The 20,896-nt window shown below is 45.5% G+C and overlaps 1 protein-coding gene across 1 annotated transcript in view; it reads left to right on the forward strand.

The window, feature by feature from the left end:
- Positions 1-18,873, forward strand: part of LOC143808887 (uncharacterized) — a 121,554-nt gene extending 102,681 nt beyond the window's left edge. The window contains exons 3-7 of the mRNA XM_077292061.1: positions 9,573-9,749; positions 11,890-12,081; positions 12,181-12,345; positions 15,551-15,674; positions 16,146-18,873. Coding sequence (XP_077148176.1) covers positions 9,573-9,749; positions 11,890-12,081; positions 12,181-12,345; positions 15,551-15,674; positions 16,146-18,058 — 2,571 coding nt within the window. The 3' untranslated portion in view covers positions 18,059-18,873. The remainder of the gene's footprint in view (positions 1-9,572; positions 9,750-11,889; positions 12,082-12,180; positions 12,346-15,550; positions 15,675-16,145) is intronic.
- Positions 18,874-20,896: the final 2,023 nt, after the last annotated feature.

Raw genomic sequence — 20,896 nt, forward strand, 5'->3', positions numbered from 1 at the left:
AAAGTTTGAGATATGGTCTAGACTCCCATTATCTGTAGGGCAGAATTGGTCTAATTAAAGTGATAATCCTCCCAAAGTGTTTATATATGTTGGAACATACCGTATATACTCGAGTATAAGCCGACCCGAGTATAAGCCGACCCCCCTAATTTTGCCACAAAAAACTGGGAAAACTTATTGACTCGAGTATAAGCCTAGGGTGGAAAATGCAGCAGCTACCGGTGAATTTCAAAATTAAAAATAGATGCTCCATACCGTTCATTATGGCCCCATAGATGCTCCACATAAAGCTGTGCCACATATAATGCTCTGCACCGTTGCCCCATAGATGCTCCACATAAAGCTGTGCCATATATAATGCTCTGCACCGTTCAGTATAGCCCCATAGACGCTCCACATAAAGCTGCCCCATATATAATGCTCTGCACAGTTCATTATGGCCCCATAGATGCTCCATAGAAAGCTGTGCCATATATAATGCTCTGCACCTTTGATTATGGCCCCATAGATAGCTGTGCCATATATAATGCTCTGCACCTTTGATTATGGCCCCATAGATGCTCCACATAAAGCTGTGCCATATATATAATGCTCTGCACCGTTGCCCCATAGATACTCCACATCTGTGCCATATATATAATGCTCTGCACCGTTGCCCCATAGATGCTCCACATCTGTGCCATATATATAATGCTCTGCACCGTTGCCCCATAGATGCTCCACATAAAGCTGTGCCATATATATAATGCTCTGCACCGTTGCCCCATAGATACTCCACATCTGTGCCATATATATAATGCTCTGTACCGTTGCCCCATAGATACTCCACATAAAGCTGTGCCTTATATATAGTGCTCTGCACCGTTGCCCCATAGATGCTCCACATAAATCTGTGCCTTATATATAGTGCTCTGCACCGTTGCCCCATAGATGCTCCACATAAAGCTGTGCCTTATGTATAGTGCTCTGCACCATTGCCCCATAGATGCTCCACATAAAGCTGTGCCTTATATATAGTGCTCTGCACCGTTGCCCCATAGATGCTCCACATAAATCTGTGCCTTATATATAGTGCTCTGCACCGTTGCCCCATAGATACTCCACATAAATCTGTGCCTTATATATAGTGCTCTGCACCGTTGCCCCATACATACTCCACATAAAGCTGTGCCTTATGTATAGTGCTCTGCACCGTTGCCCCATAGATGCTCCACATAAAGCTGTGCCTTATGTATAGTGCTCTGCACCGTTGCCCCATAGATGCTCCACATAAAGCTGTGCCTTATATATAGTGCTCTGTACCGTTGCCCCATAGATACTCCACATCTGTGCCATATATATAATGCTCTGCACCGTTGCCCCATAGATACTCCACATCTGTGCCATATATATAATGCTTTGCACCGTTGCCCCATAGATAGCTGTGCCATATATAATGCTCTGCACCTTTGATTATGGCCCCATAGATGCTCCACATAAAGCTGTGCCATATATATAATGCTCTGCACCGTTGCCCCATAGATACTCCACATCTGTGCCATATATATAATGCTCTGCACCGTTGCCCCATAGATACTCCACATCTGTGCCATATATATAATGCTTTGCACCGTTGCCCCATAGATAGCTGTGCCATATATAATGCTCTGCACCTTTGATTATGGCCCCATAGATGCTCCACATAAAGCTGTGCCATATATATAATGCTCTGCACCGTTGCCCCATAGATACTCCACATCTGTGCCATATATATAATGCTCTGCACCGTTGCCCCATAGATGCTCCACATCTGTGCCATATATATAATGCTCTGCACCGTTGCCCCATAGATACTCCACATAAAGCTGTGCCTTATATATAGTGCTCTGTACCGTTGCCCCATAGATACTCCACATCTGTGCCATATATATAATGCTTTGCACCGTTGCCCCATAGATACTCCACATCTGTGCCATATATATAATGCTCTGTACCGTTGCCCCATAGATACTCCACATCTGTGCCTTATATATAATGCTCTGTACCGTTGCCCAATAGATGCTCCACATCTGTGCCATATATATAATGCTCTGTACCGTTGCCCCATAGATACTCCACATCTGTGCCATATATATAATGCTCTGCACCGTTGCCCCATAGATACTCCACATCTGTGCCATATATATAATGCTCTGCACCGTTGCCCCATAGATGCTCCACATCTGTGCCATATATATAATGCTCTGTACCGTTGCCCCATAGATGCTCCATATCTGTGCCATATATATAATGCTCTGCACCGTTGCCCCATAGATGCTCCACATCTGTGCCATATATATAGTGCTCTGCACCGTTGCCCCATAGATACTCCACATCTGTGCCTTATATATAATGCTCTGTACCGTTGCCCAATAGATGCTCCACATCTGTGCCATATATATAATGCTCTGTACCGTTGCCCCATAGATACTCCACATCTGTGCCATATATATAATGCTCTGCACCGTTGCCCCATAGATACTCCACATCTGTGCCATATATATAATGCTCTGCACCGTTGCCCCATAGATGCTCCACATCTGTGCCATATATATAATGCTCTGTACCGTTGCCCCATAGATGCTCCACATCTGTGCCATATATATAATGCTCTGCACCGTTGCCCCATAGATGCTCCACATCTGTGCCATATATAATGCTCTGCACCGTTGCCCCATAGATACTCCACATCTGTGCCATATATATAATGCTTTGCACCGTTGCCCCATAGATACTCCACATCTGTGCCATATATATAATGCTCTGTACCGTTGCCCCATAGATACTCCACATCTGTGCCATATATATAATGCTCTGCACCGTTGCCCCATAGATACTCCACATCTGTGCCATATATATAATGCTCTGCACCGTTGCCCCATAGATGCTCCACATCTGTGCCATATATATAATGCTCTGTACCGTTGCCCCATAGATGCTCCACATCTGTGCCATATATATAATGTTCTGCACCGTTGCCCCATAGATACTCCACATCTGTGCCATATATATAATGTTCTGCACCGTTGCCCCATAGATACTCCACATCTGTGCCATATATATAATGCTCTGTACCGTTGCCCCATAGATGCTCCACATCTGTGCCATATATATAATGCTCTGCACCGTTGCCCCATAGATGCTCCACATCTGTGCCATATATATAATGCTCTGTACCGTTGCCCCATAGATACTCCACATCTGTGCCATATATATAATGCTCTGTACCGTTGCCCCATAGATGCTCCACATCTGTGCCATATATATAATGCTCTGCACCGTTGCCCCATAGATGCTCCACATCTGTGCCATATATATAATGCTCTGCACCGTTGCCCCATAGATGCTCCACATAACTCTGTGCCATATATATAATGCTCTGCACCGTTGCCCCATAGATACTCCACATCTGTGCCATATATATAATGCTCTGCACCGTTGCCCCATAGATGCTCCACATCTGTGCCATATATATAATGCTCTGCACCGTTGCCCCATAGATACTCCACATCTGTGCCATATATATAATGCTCTGTACCGTTGCCCCATAGATACTCCACATCTGTGCCATATATATAATGCTCTGTACCGTTGCCCCATAGATGCTCCACATCTGTGCCATATATATAATGCTCTGCACCGTTGCCCCATAGATGCTCCACATCTGTGCCATATATATAATGCTCTGTACCGTTGCCCCATAGATGCTCCACATTTGTGCCATATATATAATGCTCTGCACCGTTGCCCCATAGATACTCCACATCTGTGCCATATATATAATGCTTTGCACCGTTGCCCCATAGATGCTCCACATCTGTGCCATATATATAATGCTCTGCACCGTTGCCCCATAGATACTCCACATCTGTGCCATATATATAATGCTTTGCACCGTTGCCCCATAGATGCTCCACATCTGTGCCATATATATAATGCTCTGCACCTTTGATTATGGCCCCATAGATGCTCCACATCTGTGCCATATATATAATGCTCTGCACCGTTGCCCCATAGATACTCCACATCTGTGCCATATATATAATGCTCTGCACCGTTGCCCCATAGATACTCCACATCTGTGCCATATATATAATGCTCTGTACCGTTGCCTCATAGATGCTCCACATCTGTGCCATATATATAATGCTCTGCACCGTTGCCCCATAGATACTCCACATCTGTGCCATATATATAATGCTCTGCACCGTTGCCCCATAGATACTCCACATCTGTGCCATATATATAATGTTCTGCACCGTTGCCCCATAGATGCTCCACATCTGTGCCATATATATAATGCTCTGCACCGTTGCCCCATAGATGCTCCACATCTGTGCCATATATAATGCTCTGCACCGTTGCCCCATAGATGCTCCATATCTGTGCCATATATATAATGCTCTGTACCGTTGCCCCATAGATGCTCCACATCTGTGCCATATATATAATGCTCTGCACCTTTGATTATGGCCCCATAGATGCTCCACATCTGTGCCATATATATAATGCTCTGCACCTTTGATTATGGCCCCATAGATGCTCCACATAAATCTGTGCCATATATATAATGCTCTGTACCGTTGCCCCATAGATACTCCACATCTGTGCCATATATATAATGCTCTGCACCGTTGCCCCATAGATGCTCCACATCTGTGCCATATATATAATGCTCTGTACCGTTGCCCCATAGATACTCCACATCTGTGCCATATATATAATGCTCTGCACCGTTGCCCCATAGATGCTCCACATAAAGCTGTGCCATATATATAATGCTCTGTACCGTTGCCCCATAGATACTCCACATCTGTGCCATATATATAATGCTCTGCACCGTTGCCCCATAGATGCTCCACATCTGTGCCATATATATAATGCTCTGCACCTTTGATTATGGCCCCATAGATGCTCCACATCTGTGCCATATATATAATGCTCTGTACCGTTGCCCCATAGATACTCCACATCTGTGCCATATATATAATGCTCTGCACCGTTGCCCCATAGATGCTCCACATCTGTGCCATATATAATGCTGCTGCTGCTGCTGCAATAAAGAAAAAACAAAACACATACTCACCTCTCTTGCTTGCAGCTCCTCAGCGTCCCGTCCCGGTGTCTCTCTGCACTGACTGATCAGGCAGAGGGCGGCGCGCACACTATATGCGTCATCGCGCCCTCTGACCTGAACAGTCAGTGCAAGAGGACGCGAAGACAGAGCGGCGCCCGGCGGGTGGAACGAGGGAAGGTAAATATGCGATACTTACCTGCTCCCGGCGTCCCTGGCTCCTTCTCCCGGACAGCTGGTCTCCGGGTGCCGCAGCCTCTTCCTCTGTCAGCGGTCACCGGCACCGTTGATTAGAGGAATTAATTATGCGGCTCCGCCCCTATGGGAGTGGAGTCCATATTCATTTCTCTAATGAGCGGTCCCACGTGACCCCTGTACAGGGGACGAGCTGCGGCACCCGGAGACCGTGGGATGGGCAGGGGGAGCGCCAGGAGCCCCGGAAGCAGGTAAGTATGCCTCAGCGCCCTCTCCCCCTCACCCACCGACCGTGACTCGAGTATAAGCCGAGAGGGGCACTTTCAGCCCAAAAATTTGGGCTGAAAATCTCGGCTTATACTCGAGTATATACGGTACATCAATTAAAGTCCCAAAGGGTTTCTTTAAGAAAATGCATAGCTTAATGGCAGCGTTTATATGGGGCTCCTCTAGGCCTAAAGTAAATATTGGTTCTTTGCAAAGACCTTTTTCTATATTATCTAGCTGGCCAACTACGATCCTTAAAGCATTGGTTAGTCCATGATAAAGTCAGCAACGCAGAGGCTCATCTTATTCATTTTCTGGGGGTACACCATGGGCAATATTGGAGGGCTCATACAGACCACCCTAGGGTTTGCTGTTTGCACATAGTCTAGCGATACAGGTTTGGCGGGAAAGTAAGCGTATTTTGAAATTTTCTGATCAGGTCGGGGAGACTTGGATTTAGGATAATCCTGAATTTTTGCTTCTCCAAAACTTACAAGACCCAGGTTTCTGGAAACAATATGGTATAACGACGCTCAATCAGATTTTTGAAAATCAAATTTTATTAACATTTGAACATTGTCATATAAAATTTGGAATCCCTCATAGAGATTTTTGTAGATATCTGCAGCTGAGACATGCTATAACGTACCAGTTCCCGCTCCCTAGAATGCGAATAGCCAGATGTCCACTAATAGGAATATTTTCAACCCAGGGACCTACAGGTGTGATTTCCTCCCTGTATACCTTTTTGTTAAATTCCAAGATAGCTTCCACTCAATTGGCGGTGGAGGTTAAATGGAGGCACCTAATCCCATCTCTTACTGATGACCAGTGGAATGAAGCACTGGAGGCGCATACAATGGCTGCAAATAACAAATGAATTCAGTTCTATATATTCCACCACTCCTATTTAACCCCGAGTAGACTACATAAATTCAGTAGAAGAGTAAAGATGAATGTCATAGATGTGGTGAGGAGGGAGCGGATCTTTGGCATCTCATTTGGGATTGTAGAATCCTAAGAAGATATTGGAAGGATGTGATTTTTACACTAGAGAGGATACTCGGGATACCGGTTGAATGTAGTCCAGAGCTGTGTGTGTTGGGTGTTGTGGATGAAGAAATGTGGACTCATTATGGCAGAATATTTCTCAGAGAGGCTCTGCTTATGGCTCGGAAAGCGATAGCGCTGAGGTGGATGGGGGGAAGGTCTCCTTCAATCAATCAGTGGAAAAAATGAGTGAACGATATACCGTATTTTTCGCTTTGTAAGACGCTCCAGATTATAAGACGCACCCCAAATTTTGAGGAGAAAAATAGGAAAAAACTTTTTTTAATAAATTGGTGGGGCGTCTTATAATCCATGCGTCTTATTACTTACCAGGGGTTGTGGCTGCGGTGGATCAGGGTCGTTGCTGGAGGCAGGAATGGAGCATTTCTGCAGGCTGGGACGAGGGTGTCCGCAGGGGGGCTCCTGTGCTTCAGGAGGGCTCCTGTGCTGCAGGCTCGGATGAGGGGGTGCAGGGGGGCTCCGGTGCTTCAGGGGGCTCCTGTGCTGCAGGGGGGCTCCTGTGCTGCAGGCTGGGATGAGGGGGTCCGCAGGGGGGCTCCTGTGCTTCAGGGGGGCTCCTGTGCTGCAGGGGGGCTCCGGTGCTGCAGGGGGGCTCTGGTGCTGCAGGGAGGCTCCTGTGCTTAAGGGGGCTCCTGTGCTGCAGGCTGGGATGAGGGGGTCTGCAGGGGGGCTCCGGTGCTGCAGGGCGGTTTCCGGTGATGCTGGGGGCTCTGCTGACATTTTGTGAAAGGCCAGAGCCCCCGGCAGTTCGTCTATGTGTTCCTGTATGACTGACTCCGGGAAAATGGCCGCAGGAATCTCGAGAGATGAGATCTCAGCGCTGATATCTCATCTCCCGAGATTTCAGCGGCCATTTTCCCGGAGTCAGTCATACAGGAACGCATGGACGAACTGCCGGGCGGGCTCTGGTCTTTCACAAAATGTTGCCAGAGCCCCCCGCAGCACTGGAGCCTCCAGCATCACCCGGGGCAGCAGTGGACAACCGCGGTGGCGAGTGGCGGGTGGCGGACACCCCCTCATCCCAGACTGTAACGGTAAGCGGTATATCCTCTTTGTAAGACGCACCCCCATTTCCCCCCCAAATTTGGTGGAAATAAAGTACATCTTACAAAGCGGAAAATACGGTAATTCCATATGAGAACATATTATGCAGGAACAGAGGCTGTCCCCAGAAATTTCATAGAATTTGGGAAAGGTGGTGCGATTCACCGCTGACGCACCTAGCCCCTGGTGCTGTGAGCTCTTCAACCGCGAGATATAATCCCTGAGGTTTCTCCTTTTTAGTGCATGAACGTGCTGCTCTATGTGGACTCTTATCATAACCTGAAATATGACATAATCAGAACCTTAATACAGAACTTCTTGGTTAAAGGTGCAATTCTGATGATGAGAATACGTTATGTTTAATGTTTTATTTTACTTATTTTATTTGTTTGTTTTGTCATTGAAAGTATGATTTTATTATTGATATTGTGGATGATGATTTGATGGATTACTCTGAGTTTACACTGCAATGTCACATGCCTGTTACATTATTTTGTGGAATCTTTCAATAAAAAGAGATTATAAAAAAAACAAAAGTCAACATATAGATAGGTTTATGCCTCCTGACGTACTGAAAATAGACGTCTGGATAATTAAGATAAAGTGCTGTGTTGTCACAGGGTCTCTTGACTGAGGGCCCCCATAGTAACTCTGGGGTCTGCGCTATGGCAGTACGCCCCTTCCTGCAAGGGTCCCTCTCTAGGCCTCAATGCAGCTGCATTGGTGACATGCCCTCCTTTGAATTGTCACACACCGGCTTCATATTATACCCTAATGCATGCTTCTGTACATGTCAGACCTAGTGGATATTGTTAGGCTCTAGTTGCCATCGCAGCCCTTCAGCACCTACCGATCATGGTGCAGGGATGAGTTGTGTTTGCCTCTAGCTTCTCTAACCATCTGGCAGATCTTGCGTCTCTGGACCTAAACTGCAAGGATCTGAGTGACCTCACTAGTTTCTGTAATCATTTGTGTTTTTATAAATATTTCCATTCTTTTTAGTTTTTGTTAAAACCTTTGATATCCCAAAGTACCTGCTTCATGCCCCTAAATTCAGCCTAAAGAAAACAAATCTATCCAGCAATCGCTTTCATGGATCCAACCCCTCACTGGAGTGCTCAACTGGCAGAATCCAACTCCACCACCAATAACAAAGTAATGTCTCCTCCTAACTCCTTCATGTAATTCATATAGACAAGGATAATGTGTTCCTCCCATGCAGTCCTGATATAAATATCATATAGTCCTGACCTTCCGGGCCCTCAAGAAGATCTGTACAGCTAATGTTCAGTTGTGTACATTGATCTTCCATATCGGTCACTTTGTCGGTCTACAGAAAACTAAATTACTTTAGCAGAGAAGAAACCTGGTCTTCTACAAAAAGGATTTCTCATCAACATCAACACCCTTCATTCTCTTTCCTATTATTGATAGACCCCCAGTGCTGAAACTCGAGATGACATTTTGGCAAATGACACCCATTGTTAGTATAGTTAATTGAATATCTTTTATAGAGATTCCCGTTATTCTCTGAGAAGTTACCAGGTTTTGTTCCCGTTCCACCTTGGTTTCTATATCAAGTTTGATTCCATAGAAGAGTCTCCTGTATCACTGTCTGCCTGTATCTTTCTATCTTCACCCCTCACGGCTGTCTCCAGCACACTGCTGACAGAGCGGCCCAGACAGCACCACCACCAAACCACTGGCAGCAGCTTTGTGTTGACTCTCGATCTCCAACTACCAGGGTCCTCGGACCTCCCAAACAGCAGGGAGTAATCCAGGTAGTCAGTGCCACATGAGCTCTCCTGGTGAGATGGATGGGCAGCTGCTGAGACCACACATAAAATGTCATGTTCTTATGTTTCCTTATGTGTAATATTCATCAACATCTCTCCATATACAGGATTACACCATAGAGAAGAAGACATCAGGTGACTGTGTGACTCCCATCATCCATCTCCATGTATCCGGAAGAGGGAGCAGGAGTGAGAGCCCCATCACAGAAGACCCACACTCCCCGATGCCTGAGAAGAAGGTCCTCGATCTCACCAGTGACATCACAGAGCTACTGACTGGAGAGGTGACTGCTGGGAAATTCTACAGAAATACAATGGAAGATTCTGGGTGGTGATGGTATACAGTTCGGTTCAGAATTATTTGGTCAGTGACACAAATTTTGACATTTATAAGATGCAGTTATATAATCAATCTGGGCTTACAGTGTTGACTCTCGGCTTTAATTTGATTGGATTCACATCCTAATTGGAGGAAGTGTTTAGGAATTATAGCTCTTTAGCATGTAGTTACTTTTGGTCCCTTAAAAAAGAAGTAATTGGACAATCATCTCAGAATCTCTGTAATGGGCTGCATGGGATTTTACCTCGTTAATCCATCATCAGTTAAAAAGGTAAAAGGTCTGGAGCTGATTCCTGGTGTGGCATTTGCATTTGGATTCTGTTGCTGTGAACCCACAACATGAGGTCAAAAGAGCTCTTAATGGAAGTGAAGCAGACCATCATTAGGCTGAAGAAAAAAACATCTGAGAGAGCAGAAATAGAAAAGAGCACACTGGTGAGCTCAGGGACTCAGAGTCTTGGACGTCCACGGAAGACAACAGTGATGGATGATGGCAGAATCCTTCCTATGTTGCAGAAAAAAATCATCTACAACAACCACCCAAGTGAAGAGCTCTAAAAAAGTTGGTCAATCAGTATCTAAGTCTGCTATAAAGAGAAGACTTCATAAGAGTAAATCCGGAGGGGTCACCACAAGGTGCAAACCATTAATCTGCTTGAAAATTGGCCAGATTAGACTTTGCCAAAAACAGCTAAAGAAGCTGCCCAGTTGGGGAAAAGCATTTTTTGGGCAGATAAAACGAACCTCAGCCTGTACCAGAAGGATGGGAAAAAGAAAGTATGGAGAAGGCTTGGAATGGCTCCTGATACAAAAAAGCACAGCACATTCTCTGCAACACATGGTGGAGGTGGTGTGATGGCGAGGGCATGCATGGCTTCCAAAGGCCCCGGATCGCTAGTGGTGATTGATGATGTGACTGAAGAAAGAAGCAGCCGCATTAATTCTGTGTGTACTGAGAGATACTTTCAGCTGAGATTCAATCAAATGCACAGGACAGCTGGACAATGACACAAAGCATCCTGCGAACACAAAGAAGTAGAATATTCTCCAATGGCCGAGTCATTACCAGATCTCAACCAATTGCTGCAAAGCCTCACACAGGAAGAGATCACAGATGTCGACGTCCACGGTCTCCAGACTTCAGGCCATCATTGCTGCAAAGGATTCTCTACAAAGGACTAAAAATGAACATTTTATTTATGGGAAATTTCCTTTTCCAATTACTTTTGAGCCCCTGAAATGTGGAGGATTTGCAGAAAGATGGCTGCAGTTCCCAAAGGTTTCACAGGAGATTTTTGTTCAACCTCTTTAACTAAACCTGAAAGTCTCCACTTCAATTACATCTCAGTTGTTTAATTTTACATCCAAGCTAGCGACCTGCAGAGCTGAAATCACAAGGACTTGTGATGGTGCGTTCATACGTGGCTTCTAATGGCAGCGGGTCACTAGTGATTATTGATGATGTCACTGAAGACAAAAGCAGCCGGATGAATTCTGTGTGTACAGGGCGATACTTTATGCTCAGATCCAACCAATTGCAGCAAGGATGATTGGACGGTTCTTCACAGAACAGATGGACAATGGCCCAAAACATCCTGCAAAAAAGTGGAGTATTCTACAATGGTCGAGTCATCACCAGATCTCAGCCCCATCGAGCCGCATTTCACAGGCTGAAGACAAAACTGAAGGCAGAACGAGCCTCAAACAAGCGACAACTGATGTCTCTGCAGGAAAGGAGGCAAAGCCTCGCAAAGTAGGAGAGCAGCGATGGCAACGTCCATGGCCTCCAGACATCAGGCCATCATTGCTACAAAGGATTAATGATGAACTTTTTATTTACAGGACAGTTAATTTGTCCAATTACTTTTGAGCCCCTGAAATGAGGATTTGTAGAAAGATGTCAGTCATTCCTAAATGTTTCACAAGAGATTTTTTTTTCCTCCCCTTTAAATAAACCTGAAAGTCTCCACTTCGATTACATCTCCGTTGTTTCACTTTACATCCAAACTAGCGACCTGCAGAGCTGAAATCACGAGGATTCCTCAGTGGCCAATGATTTCTGCTCCTAACTGTATGTTTGTCAGGTTCCTGTCAGGTGTCAGGATGCCGCTGTCTATTTCTCCATGGAGCAGTGGGAGTACATGGAAGGACAGAAGGATCAGTACCAGGACATCAGGATGAAAAATGACCCAACGAGGAGCGACCAGGACAAAAGCAACATGACTGCAAGAATATTACTCCTCGCCCTGGAGATAATCGACTTGTTAAAGGGAAAGGTGAGAGTCTCCCATGAGATCACTCTGATCTCTACTAATATAACAGGACTGTAAAGATGGATAGAATCTGTGGTGATCGGCGTCTGTCACTGTACACAGGAGCACACGGTGGTGAAGAAGACGTCCGGTGATCGTGTGACCCCCTGTATGTCCGGAGGACGGAGCAAGATCCAGAGCCCCATCACAGAACCCCTGCACTCCCCGACACCTGAGAAGAAGGTCCTGGAACTGGCCAAGAAGATCACTGAGCTGCTGACCGGAGAGGTGACTGCTGGGAGATTACACTGGGGGATTCTGGGTGATGAGCGGAGACTGCTGGGAGATTACACTGGGGGATTCTGGGTGATGGGAGGAGAGGTGACTGCTGGGAGATTACACTGGGGGATTCTGGGTGATGAGCGGAGACTGCTGGGAGATTACACTGGGGGATTCTGGGTGATGAGCGGAGAGGAGACTGCTGGGAGATTACACTGGGGGATTCTGGGTGAGGAGAGGAGACTGCTGGGAGATTACACTGGAGGATTCTGGGTGATGGGAGGAGAGGTGACTGCTGGGAGATGACACTGGGGGATTCTGGGTGATGAGCGGAGAGGAGACTGCTGGGAGATTACACTGGGGGATTCTGGGTGATGAGCGGAGAGGAGACTGCTGGGAGATTACACTGGGGGATTCTGGGTGAGGAGAGGAGACTGCTGGGAGATTACACTGGGGGATTCTGGGTGATGAGAGGAGACTGCTAGGAGATTATACTGGGGGATTCTGGGTGATGAGCGGAGAAGAGACTGCTGGGAGATTACACTGGGGGATTCTGGGTGATGAGCGGAGAGGAGACTGCTGGGAGATTATACTGGGGGATTCTAGGTGATGAGCGGAGAGGAGACTGCTGGGAGATTATACTGGGGGATTCTGGGTGATGAGCGGAGACTGCTGGGAGATTACACTGGGGGATTCTGGGTGATGAGAGGAGACTGCTGGGAGATTACACTGGGGGATTCTGGGTGAGGAGAGGAGACTGCTGGGAGATTACACTGGAGGATTCTGGGTGATGAGCAGAGAGGAGACTGCTGGGAGATTATACTGGAGGATTCTGGGTGAGGAGACTGCTGGGAGATTACACTGGGGGATTCTGGGTGATGAGAGGAGACTGCTGGGAGATTGCACTGGGGGATTCTGGGTGATGAGAGGAGACTGCTGGGAGATTTTACTGGAGGATTCTGGGTGATGGGCAGAGAGGAGACTGCTGGGAGATTACACTGGGGGATTCTGGGTGATGGGCAGAGAGGAGACTGCTGGGAGATTACACTGGGGGATTCTGGGTGATGAACAGAGAGGTGACTGCTGGGAGATTACACTGGGGGATTCTGGGTGATGAGCGGAGAGGAGACTGCTGGGAGATTACACTGGGGGATTCTGGGTGATGAGAGGAGACTGCTGGGAGATTTTACTGGAGGATTCTGGGTGAGGAGAGGAGACTGCTGGGAGATTATACTAGAGGATTCTGGGTGAGGAGAGGAGACTGCTGTGAGATTATACTGGAGGATTCTGGGTGATGAGAGGAGACTGCTGGGAGATTGCACTGGGGGATTCTGGGTGATGAGAGGAGACTGCTGGGAGATTGCACTGGGGGATTCTGGGTGATGAGAGGAGACTGCTGGGAGATTTTACTGGAGGATTCTGGGTGAGGAGAGGAGACTGCTGGTAGATTATACTAGAGGATTCTGGGTGATGAGAGGAGAGGTGACTGCTCGGAGATTACACTGGGGGATTCTGGTGTTGAAAGAAGAGAAGACTGCTGGGAGATTATACAGTATACACTGGAGGATTCTGGGTGATGAGAGGAGACTGCTTTGAAATTATACAGTATACACTGGGGGATTCTGGGTGATGAGAGAAGAGAGGAGACTGCTGGGAGATTATATAGTATACACTGGAGGATTCTGGGTGATGAGAGGAGACTGCTGGGAGATTATACAGTATACACTGGAGGATTCTGGGTGATGAGAGGAGACTGCTGGGAGATTATACAGTATACACTGGAGGATTCTGGGTGATGAGAGGAGACTGCTTTGAAATTATACAGTATACACTGGGGGATTCTGGGTGATGAGAGAAGAGAGGAGACTGCTGGGAGATTATATAGTATACACTGGAGGATTCTGGGTGATGAGAGGAGACTGCTGGGAGATTATACAGTATACACTGGAGGATTCTGGGTGATGAGAGGAGACTGCTGGGAGATTATACAGTATACACTGGAGGATTCTGGGTGATGAGCAGAGAGGAGACTGCTGGGAGATTATACAGTATACACTGGAGGATTCTGGGTGATGAGAGGAGACTGCTGGGAGATTATACAGTATACACTGGAGGATTCTGGGTGAGCAGAGAGGAGACTGCTGGGATATTATACAGTATACACTGGAGGATTCTGGGTGAGCAGAGAGGAGACTGCTGGGATATTATACAGTATACACTGGAGGATTCTGGGTGATGAGAGGAGACTGCTGGGAGATTATACAGTATACACTGGAGGATTCTGGGTGATAAGAGGAGACTGCTGGGAGATTATACAGTATACACTGGAGGATTCTGGGTGATGAGCAGAGACTGCTGGGATATTATACAGTATACACTGGAGGATTCTGGGTGAGGAGAGGAGACTGCTGGGAGATTATACAGTATACACTGGAGGATTCTGGGTGATGAGAGGAGACTGCTGGGAGATTATACAGTGTACACTGGAGGATTCTGGGTGATGAGGAGACTGCAGGGAGATTATACAGTATACACTGGAGGATTCTGGGTGATGAGAGGAGACTGCTGGGAGATTATACAGTATACACTGGAGGATTCTGGGTGATGAGCAGAGACTGCTGGGATATTATACAGTATACACTGGAGGATTCTGGGTGAGCAGAGAGGAGACTGCTGGGATATTATACAGTATACACTGGAGGATTCTGGGTGAGGAGAGGAGACTGCTGGGAGATTATACAGTATACACTGGAGGATTCTGGGTGAGGAGAGGAGACTGCTGGGAGATTATACAGTATACACTGGAGGATTCTGGGTGATGAGAGGAGACTGCTGGGAGATTATACAGTATACACTGGAGGATTCTGGGTGATGAGAGGAGACTGCTGGGAGATTATACAGTATACACTGGAGGATTCTGGGTGATGGGAGGAGACTGCTGGGAGATTATACAGTACACACTGGAGGATTCTGGGTGATGAGAGGAGACTGCTGGGAGATTATACAGTATACACTGGAGGATTCTGGGTGATGAGCAGAGACTGCAGGGAGATTATTCAGTATACACTGGAGGATTCTGGGTGATGAGAGGAGACTGCTGGGAGATTATACAGTATACACTGGAGGATTCTGGGTGAGCAGAGATGAGACTGCTGGGATATTATACAGTATACACTGGTGGATTCTGGGTGATGTCGGTCTCATTGGTTGTCAGGTTCCTCTCAGGTGTCAGGACGTCGCTCTCTATTTCTCCATGGAGGAGTGGGATTATGTAGAAGGACACTGGGAGCAGTATAAGGACGTTGTGGTGGAGGAGCAGCGGCCACTTGTAGCACCAGGTAAGAGGAGACCTCATTCATTAGATTGTGGCCATTTCTGCATTGACAGATCTAATACAGCCTCACTACTGTCCCAGACATTACATATTCGTATCTGTAATTACTGTTTGTATAATTGTTATTTGGTTGTAATATGATTTCGCCGAGTCTGAATGTGTACTAATGATCATGGAAGAGGAGCAAGTCTGCTCTAGGTCTTGGTCTGGAACTCCAGGGGTCTCCTTTGTGCTTCCCCTGATGATTGATGAGAACATCTCAGACACAGTTACTGAGGATCTAGAACCGTTGGAGGATTCCATATTCTGCATCTTCTTTTTTCCTTGTGATCAGGGGATTCACCATTAATGTGCATTGAATGCCATAAGATTTCTTCTAGATCCTCCATCCTGGATCAGAGGTGGGATAGGGATGGGCCTTTACATTTAAAGCTGTGATTACAAAAATAGAAAAATCTATTTTTATTTCTAACAGAAAATACAAGTGATCGTCCTGGAGAAAATGTCGTGTTATCTGTAGCATATAATGTGAAAGATGAAGATGTCCTGTGTCAGTCCTCAAGAGAAAATCCTACTACCCTTAATGTACATGGAGAACATCTTGTTAAATATAGGAGACGTCACACAAGAGAGAAGCCATTTTCATGTTCAGAATGTAAGAAATGTTTTTCAGACAAATATCATCTTACTAGACATCAGAGAATACATACAGGAGAGAAGCCGTATTCATGTTCTGAATGTGGAAAGCGTTTTATAAACAAATGGAATCTTGTTTTACATGAGAAAAGTCACAAAAGCGAGATGCCATATTCATGTTCAGAATGTGGAAAATGTTTTTCCCAAAAATCTAACCTTCTTAAACATGGGAGTATTCACAAAGGAAAAAGGCCGTTTTCATGTTTGGAATGTGGAAAATGTTTTATAGGTAAATCAGATCTTGTTAGACATGAGAGAATTCACACAGGAGAAAAGCCATATTCATGTTCAGAATGTGAAAAATGTTTTTCACTTAAAGTTCTTCTTGTTAGACATCAGAGAATTCATACAGGAGAAAGGCCATTTTCATGTTCAGCATGTGGAAAATGTTTTATAGATAAATCAGATCATAGTAAGCATGAGAAAATTCACAAAGTGAAGCCGTATTCATGTTCAGAATGTGGGAAATGTTTTATTATGAAATCACATCTTGTTACACATCAGAGAATTCACACAGGAGAGAAGCCATATTCGTGTTCAGTATGTGGAAAATGTTTTATTATAAAATCATATCTTGTTAAACATGAGAGAATACATACAGGAGAGAAGCCGTATTCATGTTCGGTATGTCAGAAAAGTTTTACATATAAATCAAGTCTTATTTCACATGAGAGAATTCACACGGGAGTAAAGCCGCATTCCTGTTCAGAATGTGGGAAATGTTTTCTACATAAATCAACTCTTAATAAGCATAAGAGTTTTCACACAGGAGAGAAGCCGTATTCATGTTCAGAATGTGGGAAATGTTATAAAAAAAAATCACATATTGTTACGCATAGGTTAATTCACACAGGAGAGAGGCCGTATTCATGTTCGGAATGTGGGAAATGTTTTACTTTAAAATCAAGTCTTGTTACACATCAGAGAATTCACACAGGAGAAAAGCCGTATTCATGTTCAATATGTCAGAAAAGTTTTACATATAAATCAAGTCTTATTGCGCATGAGAAAATTCACACAGGAGAAACTCCATATTCATGTTTAGTATGTCAGAAAAGTTTTACACATAAATCCAATCTTATTACGCATGAGAAAATTCATACAGGAGAGAAGCTGTATTCTTGTTCAGAATATGGGAAATGTTTTAAAGAAAAATCAAATATTATTGATCATAGGATTATTCACACAGGAGATAAGCCGTATTCATGTTCAAAATGTCAGAAAGTTTTTAGATGTAAATCAAGTCTTACTGCACATGAGAGAATTCACACAGGAAATGCGTATACATGTTCAGAATGTGGAAAATTCTTTATGAGTAAATCAAATCTTATTAATCATGTGAAAATGCATACAGAAGAAAAACAGTATTCATGCTCCGAATGTGGGAAATGTTTTAATACTGAAGCCCTTCTAAGTGATCATCAAAGAGATCACAATGGAGAGAATCCCTTTACATGTAGCGAATGTGGGATCTGTTTTATATATGAATCAAGTCTTCTCAGACATCAGAAAATTCATGTTCAGAATGTGGACAATGTTTCTTTAAACAAATCCTTTCAGGTTAAACATCAGAGAAGTTACAAAGTAGAGAAGCCGTACTCATGCTCCGAATGTGGAAAATGCTTTATTAGCAAAGACAAACTTGATAGTCATCAGAGAAGTCACACACAGGGGGGGAGCTGTTTAATATGAGACTTTTTTACAAACATTTACAACAATTTTTTCAGTTTTACAAAAAATTAAGATATATTTTTGTTTTGATAGTCAAAAATATTATGTGTATGTAAAGGGTCCACGACTAGGACAACCCCATCTCAATCTGTATATTTGTCCCAATTAAAATAACCCTTATACTCCCCTCACGTGTTGGCTACATTTCAGCGATGTCTGCCCTCTTTCTCCTGTGCTCATATGAGGTTGTTACGTCACATGGAGCTCTGCGCCCAGTAAGCTCTGATATCACTGTCCCCGCCTTCAAACATAAGTAAATAACAGGAAGTGATCGGTCAGCCGCAGCTCTCACTTCCTGTTAATGTAGTGAGTCTCTAAAAGAGGGCGTCTCCTCGGTAATATGCCGTCCCCCAGTATGTACCTCAAACAGTTTAGAACACCTTGGCTTCCCATCAAAGGTTTCTCAAGTCTGCAGGCACTAAATGTCATGTGTCAATTTCCACTTAAGAACTTAAGTTTTAATCTAATCCACTAAAGCATGTAACCAGTGTAGGTAACAATACCAGATATTTCACACATATGTAAAAAACCAACGGGTTAAGGTACCTTCACACTGAGCAACTTTACAACGAGAGCGACAATGATCCGTGACGTTGCAGCGTCCTGGATAGCGATCTTGATGTGTTTGACACGCAGCAGCAATCTGGATCCTGCTGTGATATCGTTGGTCGGAGCTAGAAGTCCAGAACTTTATTTCGTCGTCAGATCACCCGCTGTCATCACTGGATCAGTGTGTGTGACACCGATCCAGCGATGTGTTCACTTGTAACCAGGGTAAATATCGGGTTACTAAGTGCAGGGCCGCGCTTAGTAACCCGATATTTACCCTGGTTCCCATTGTAAAAGTAAAAAAAAAACACTACATACTCACCTTCTAAAGTCTGTCACGTCCCCCGGCGTCCACGCGATGCTGCAGAGAGCTTTCCCTGTACTGTGTCAGCGCCAGCCGTAAAGCAGAGCACAGCGGTGACATCACCGCTGTTACTGCCGGCGCCGCTGACACATTCAGTGCAGGAAGCCCTCTGCAGCAGCTGGACGCCGGGGGACGTGACAGACTTCAGAAGGTGAGTATGTAGTGTTTTTTTTTAACTTTTACAATGGTAACCAGGGTAAATATCGGGTTACTAAGCGCGGCCCTGCACTTAGTAACCCGATGTTTACCCTGGTTACCCGGGTGCTGCAGGGGGACTTCGGCATCGTTGAAGACAGTTTCAACGATGCCGAAGTCGTTCCCCTGATCGTTGGTCGCTGGAGAGAGCTGTCTGTGTTACAGCTCCCCAGCGACCACACAACGACTTACCAACGATCACGATTGCTGGTCGTGATCATTGGTAAGTAGTTTAGTGTGACGGTACCTTTAGCTTGAGGTTAATTCCCTCATTGTTCTATAACCTGATTTTTCCCACCTGTTTGCATTCATGATTGGGATATATTAGAGCCCTATGTTTCCTTTCTATTCACACAATGATTAAGGCTAGATGCTGAAATGCATTGGTTTTTTACATATACCGTATATACTCGAGTATAAGCCGAGATTTTCAGCCCAAATTTTTGGGCTGAAAGTGCCCCTCTCGGCTTATACTCGAGTCACGGTCGGCGGTGGGGTCGGCGGGTGAGGGGGAGAGAGCGTGTCGCATACTCACCTAGTCCCGGCGATCCTGACGCTCCCCTGCCTGTCACACTGTCTTCGGGTGCCGCAGCTCTTCCCCTGTACAGCGGTCACGTGGGACCGCTCATTAGAGAAATGATTATGGACTCCACTCCCATAGGGGTGGAGCCGCAAATTCATTTCTCTAATCAGCGGTGCCGGTGACCGCTGACAGAGGAAGAGCTGCGGCACCTGAAGACAGTGTGACAGGCAGGGGGAGCGGCAGGATCGCCGGGACTAGGTGAGTATTTTATATTCACCTGTCCACGTTCCACCCGCCGGGCGCCGCTCTGTCTTCGCGTCCTCTTGTTCTGACTGTTCAGGTCAGAGGGCGCAATGACGCACATAGTGTGCGCGCCGCCCTCTGCCTGATCAGTCAGTGCGGAGAGACGCCGGGACGGGACGCTGAGGAGCTGCAAGCAAGAGAGGCGAGTATGTGGTTTGTTTTTTTATTGCAGCAGCAGCGTTATATATGGCACAGCTTTATGTGGAGTATCTATGGGGCAACGGTGCAGAGCACTATATATGGCACAGATTTATATGGCACATCTATGGGGCAACGGTGCAGAGCACTATATATGGCACAGATTTATATGGCACATCTATGGGGCAACGGTGCAGAGCACTATATATGGCACAGATTTATATGGCACATCTATGGGGCAACGGTGCAGAGCATTATATATGGCACAGATTTATATGGCCCATCTATGGGGCAATAATGAACAGTGCAGAGCATATATGGCACTGCTTTATATGGAGCATCTATGGGGCCATAATGAACGGTGCAGAGCATTCTATATGGCACAGCTATATATGGAGCATCTATGGGGCAATAATCAACGGTATGGAGCATTATATATGGCACAGCTTTATATGGAACCTCCTTTGGGGCAATAATGAACGGTATGGAGCATCTATTTTTATTTTTGAAATTCACCGGTAGCTGCTGTATTTTCCACCCTAGGCTTATACTCGAGTCAATAAGTTTTCCCAGTTTTTTGTGGCAAAATTAGGGGGGTCGGCTTATACTCGGGTCGGCTTATACTCGAGTATATATGGTATGTGGAATATCTGGTATTGTTACCTACACTGGTTACATGTTTTTGTGGATTCGATTAAAATTTTACTTTTTATCTGACAAGTGCAGT

This window comes from Ranitomeya variabilis, chromosome 2 (assembly GCF_051348905.1).
Source record: "Ranitomeya variabilis isolate aRanVar5 chromosome 2, aRanVar5.hap1, whole genome shotgun sequence".
Lineage (NCBI taxonomy): Eukaryota > Metazoa > Chordata > Amphibia > Anura > Dendrobatidae > Ranitomeya > Ranitomeya variabilis.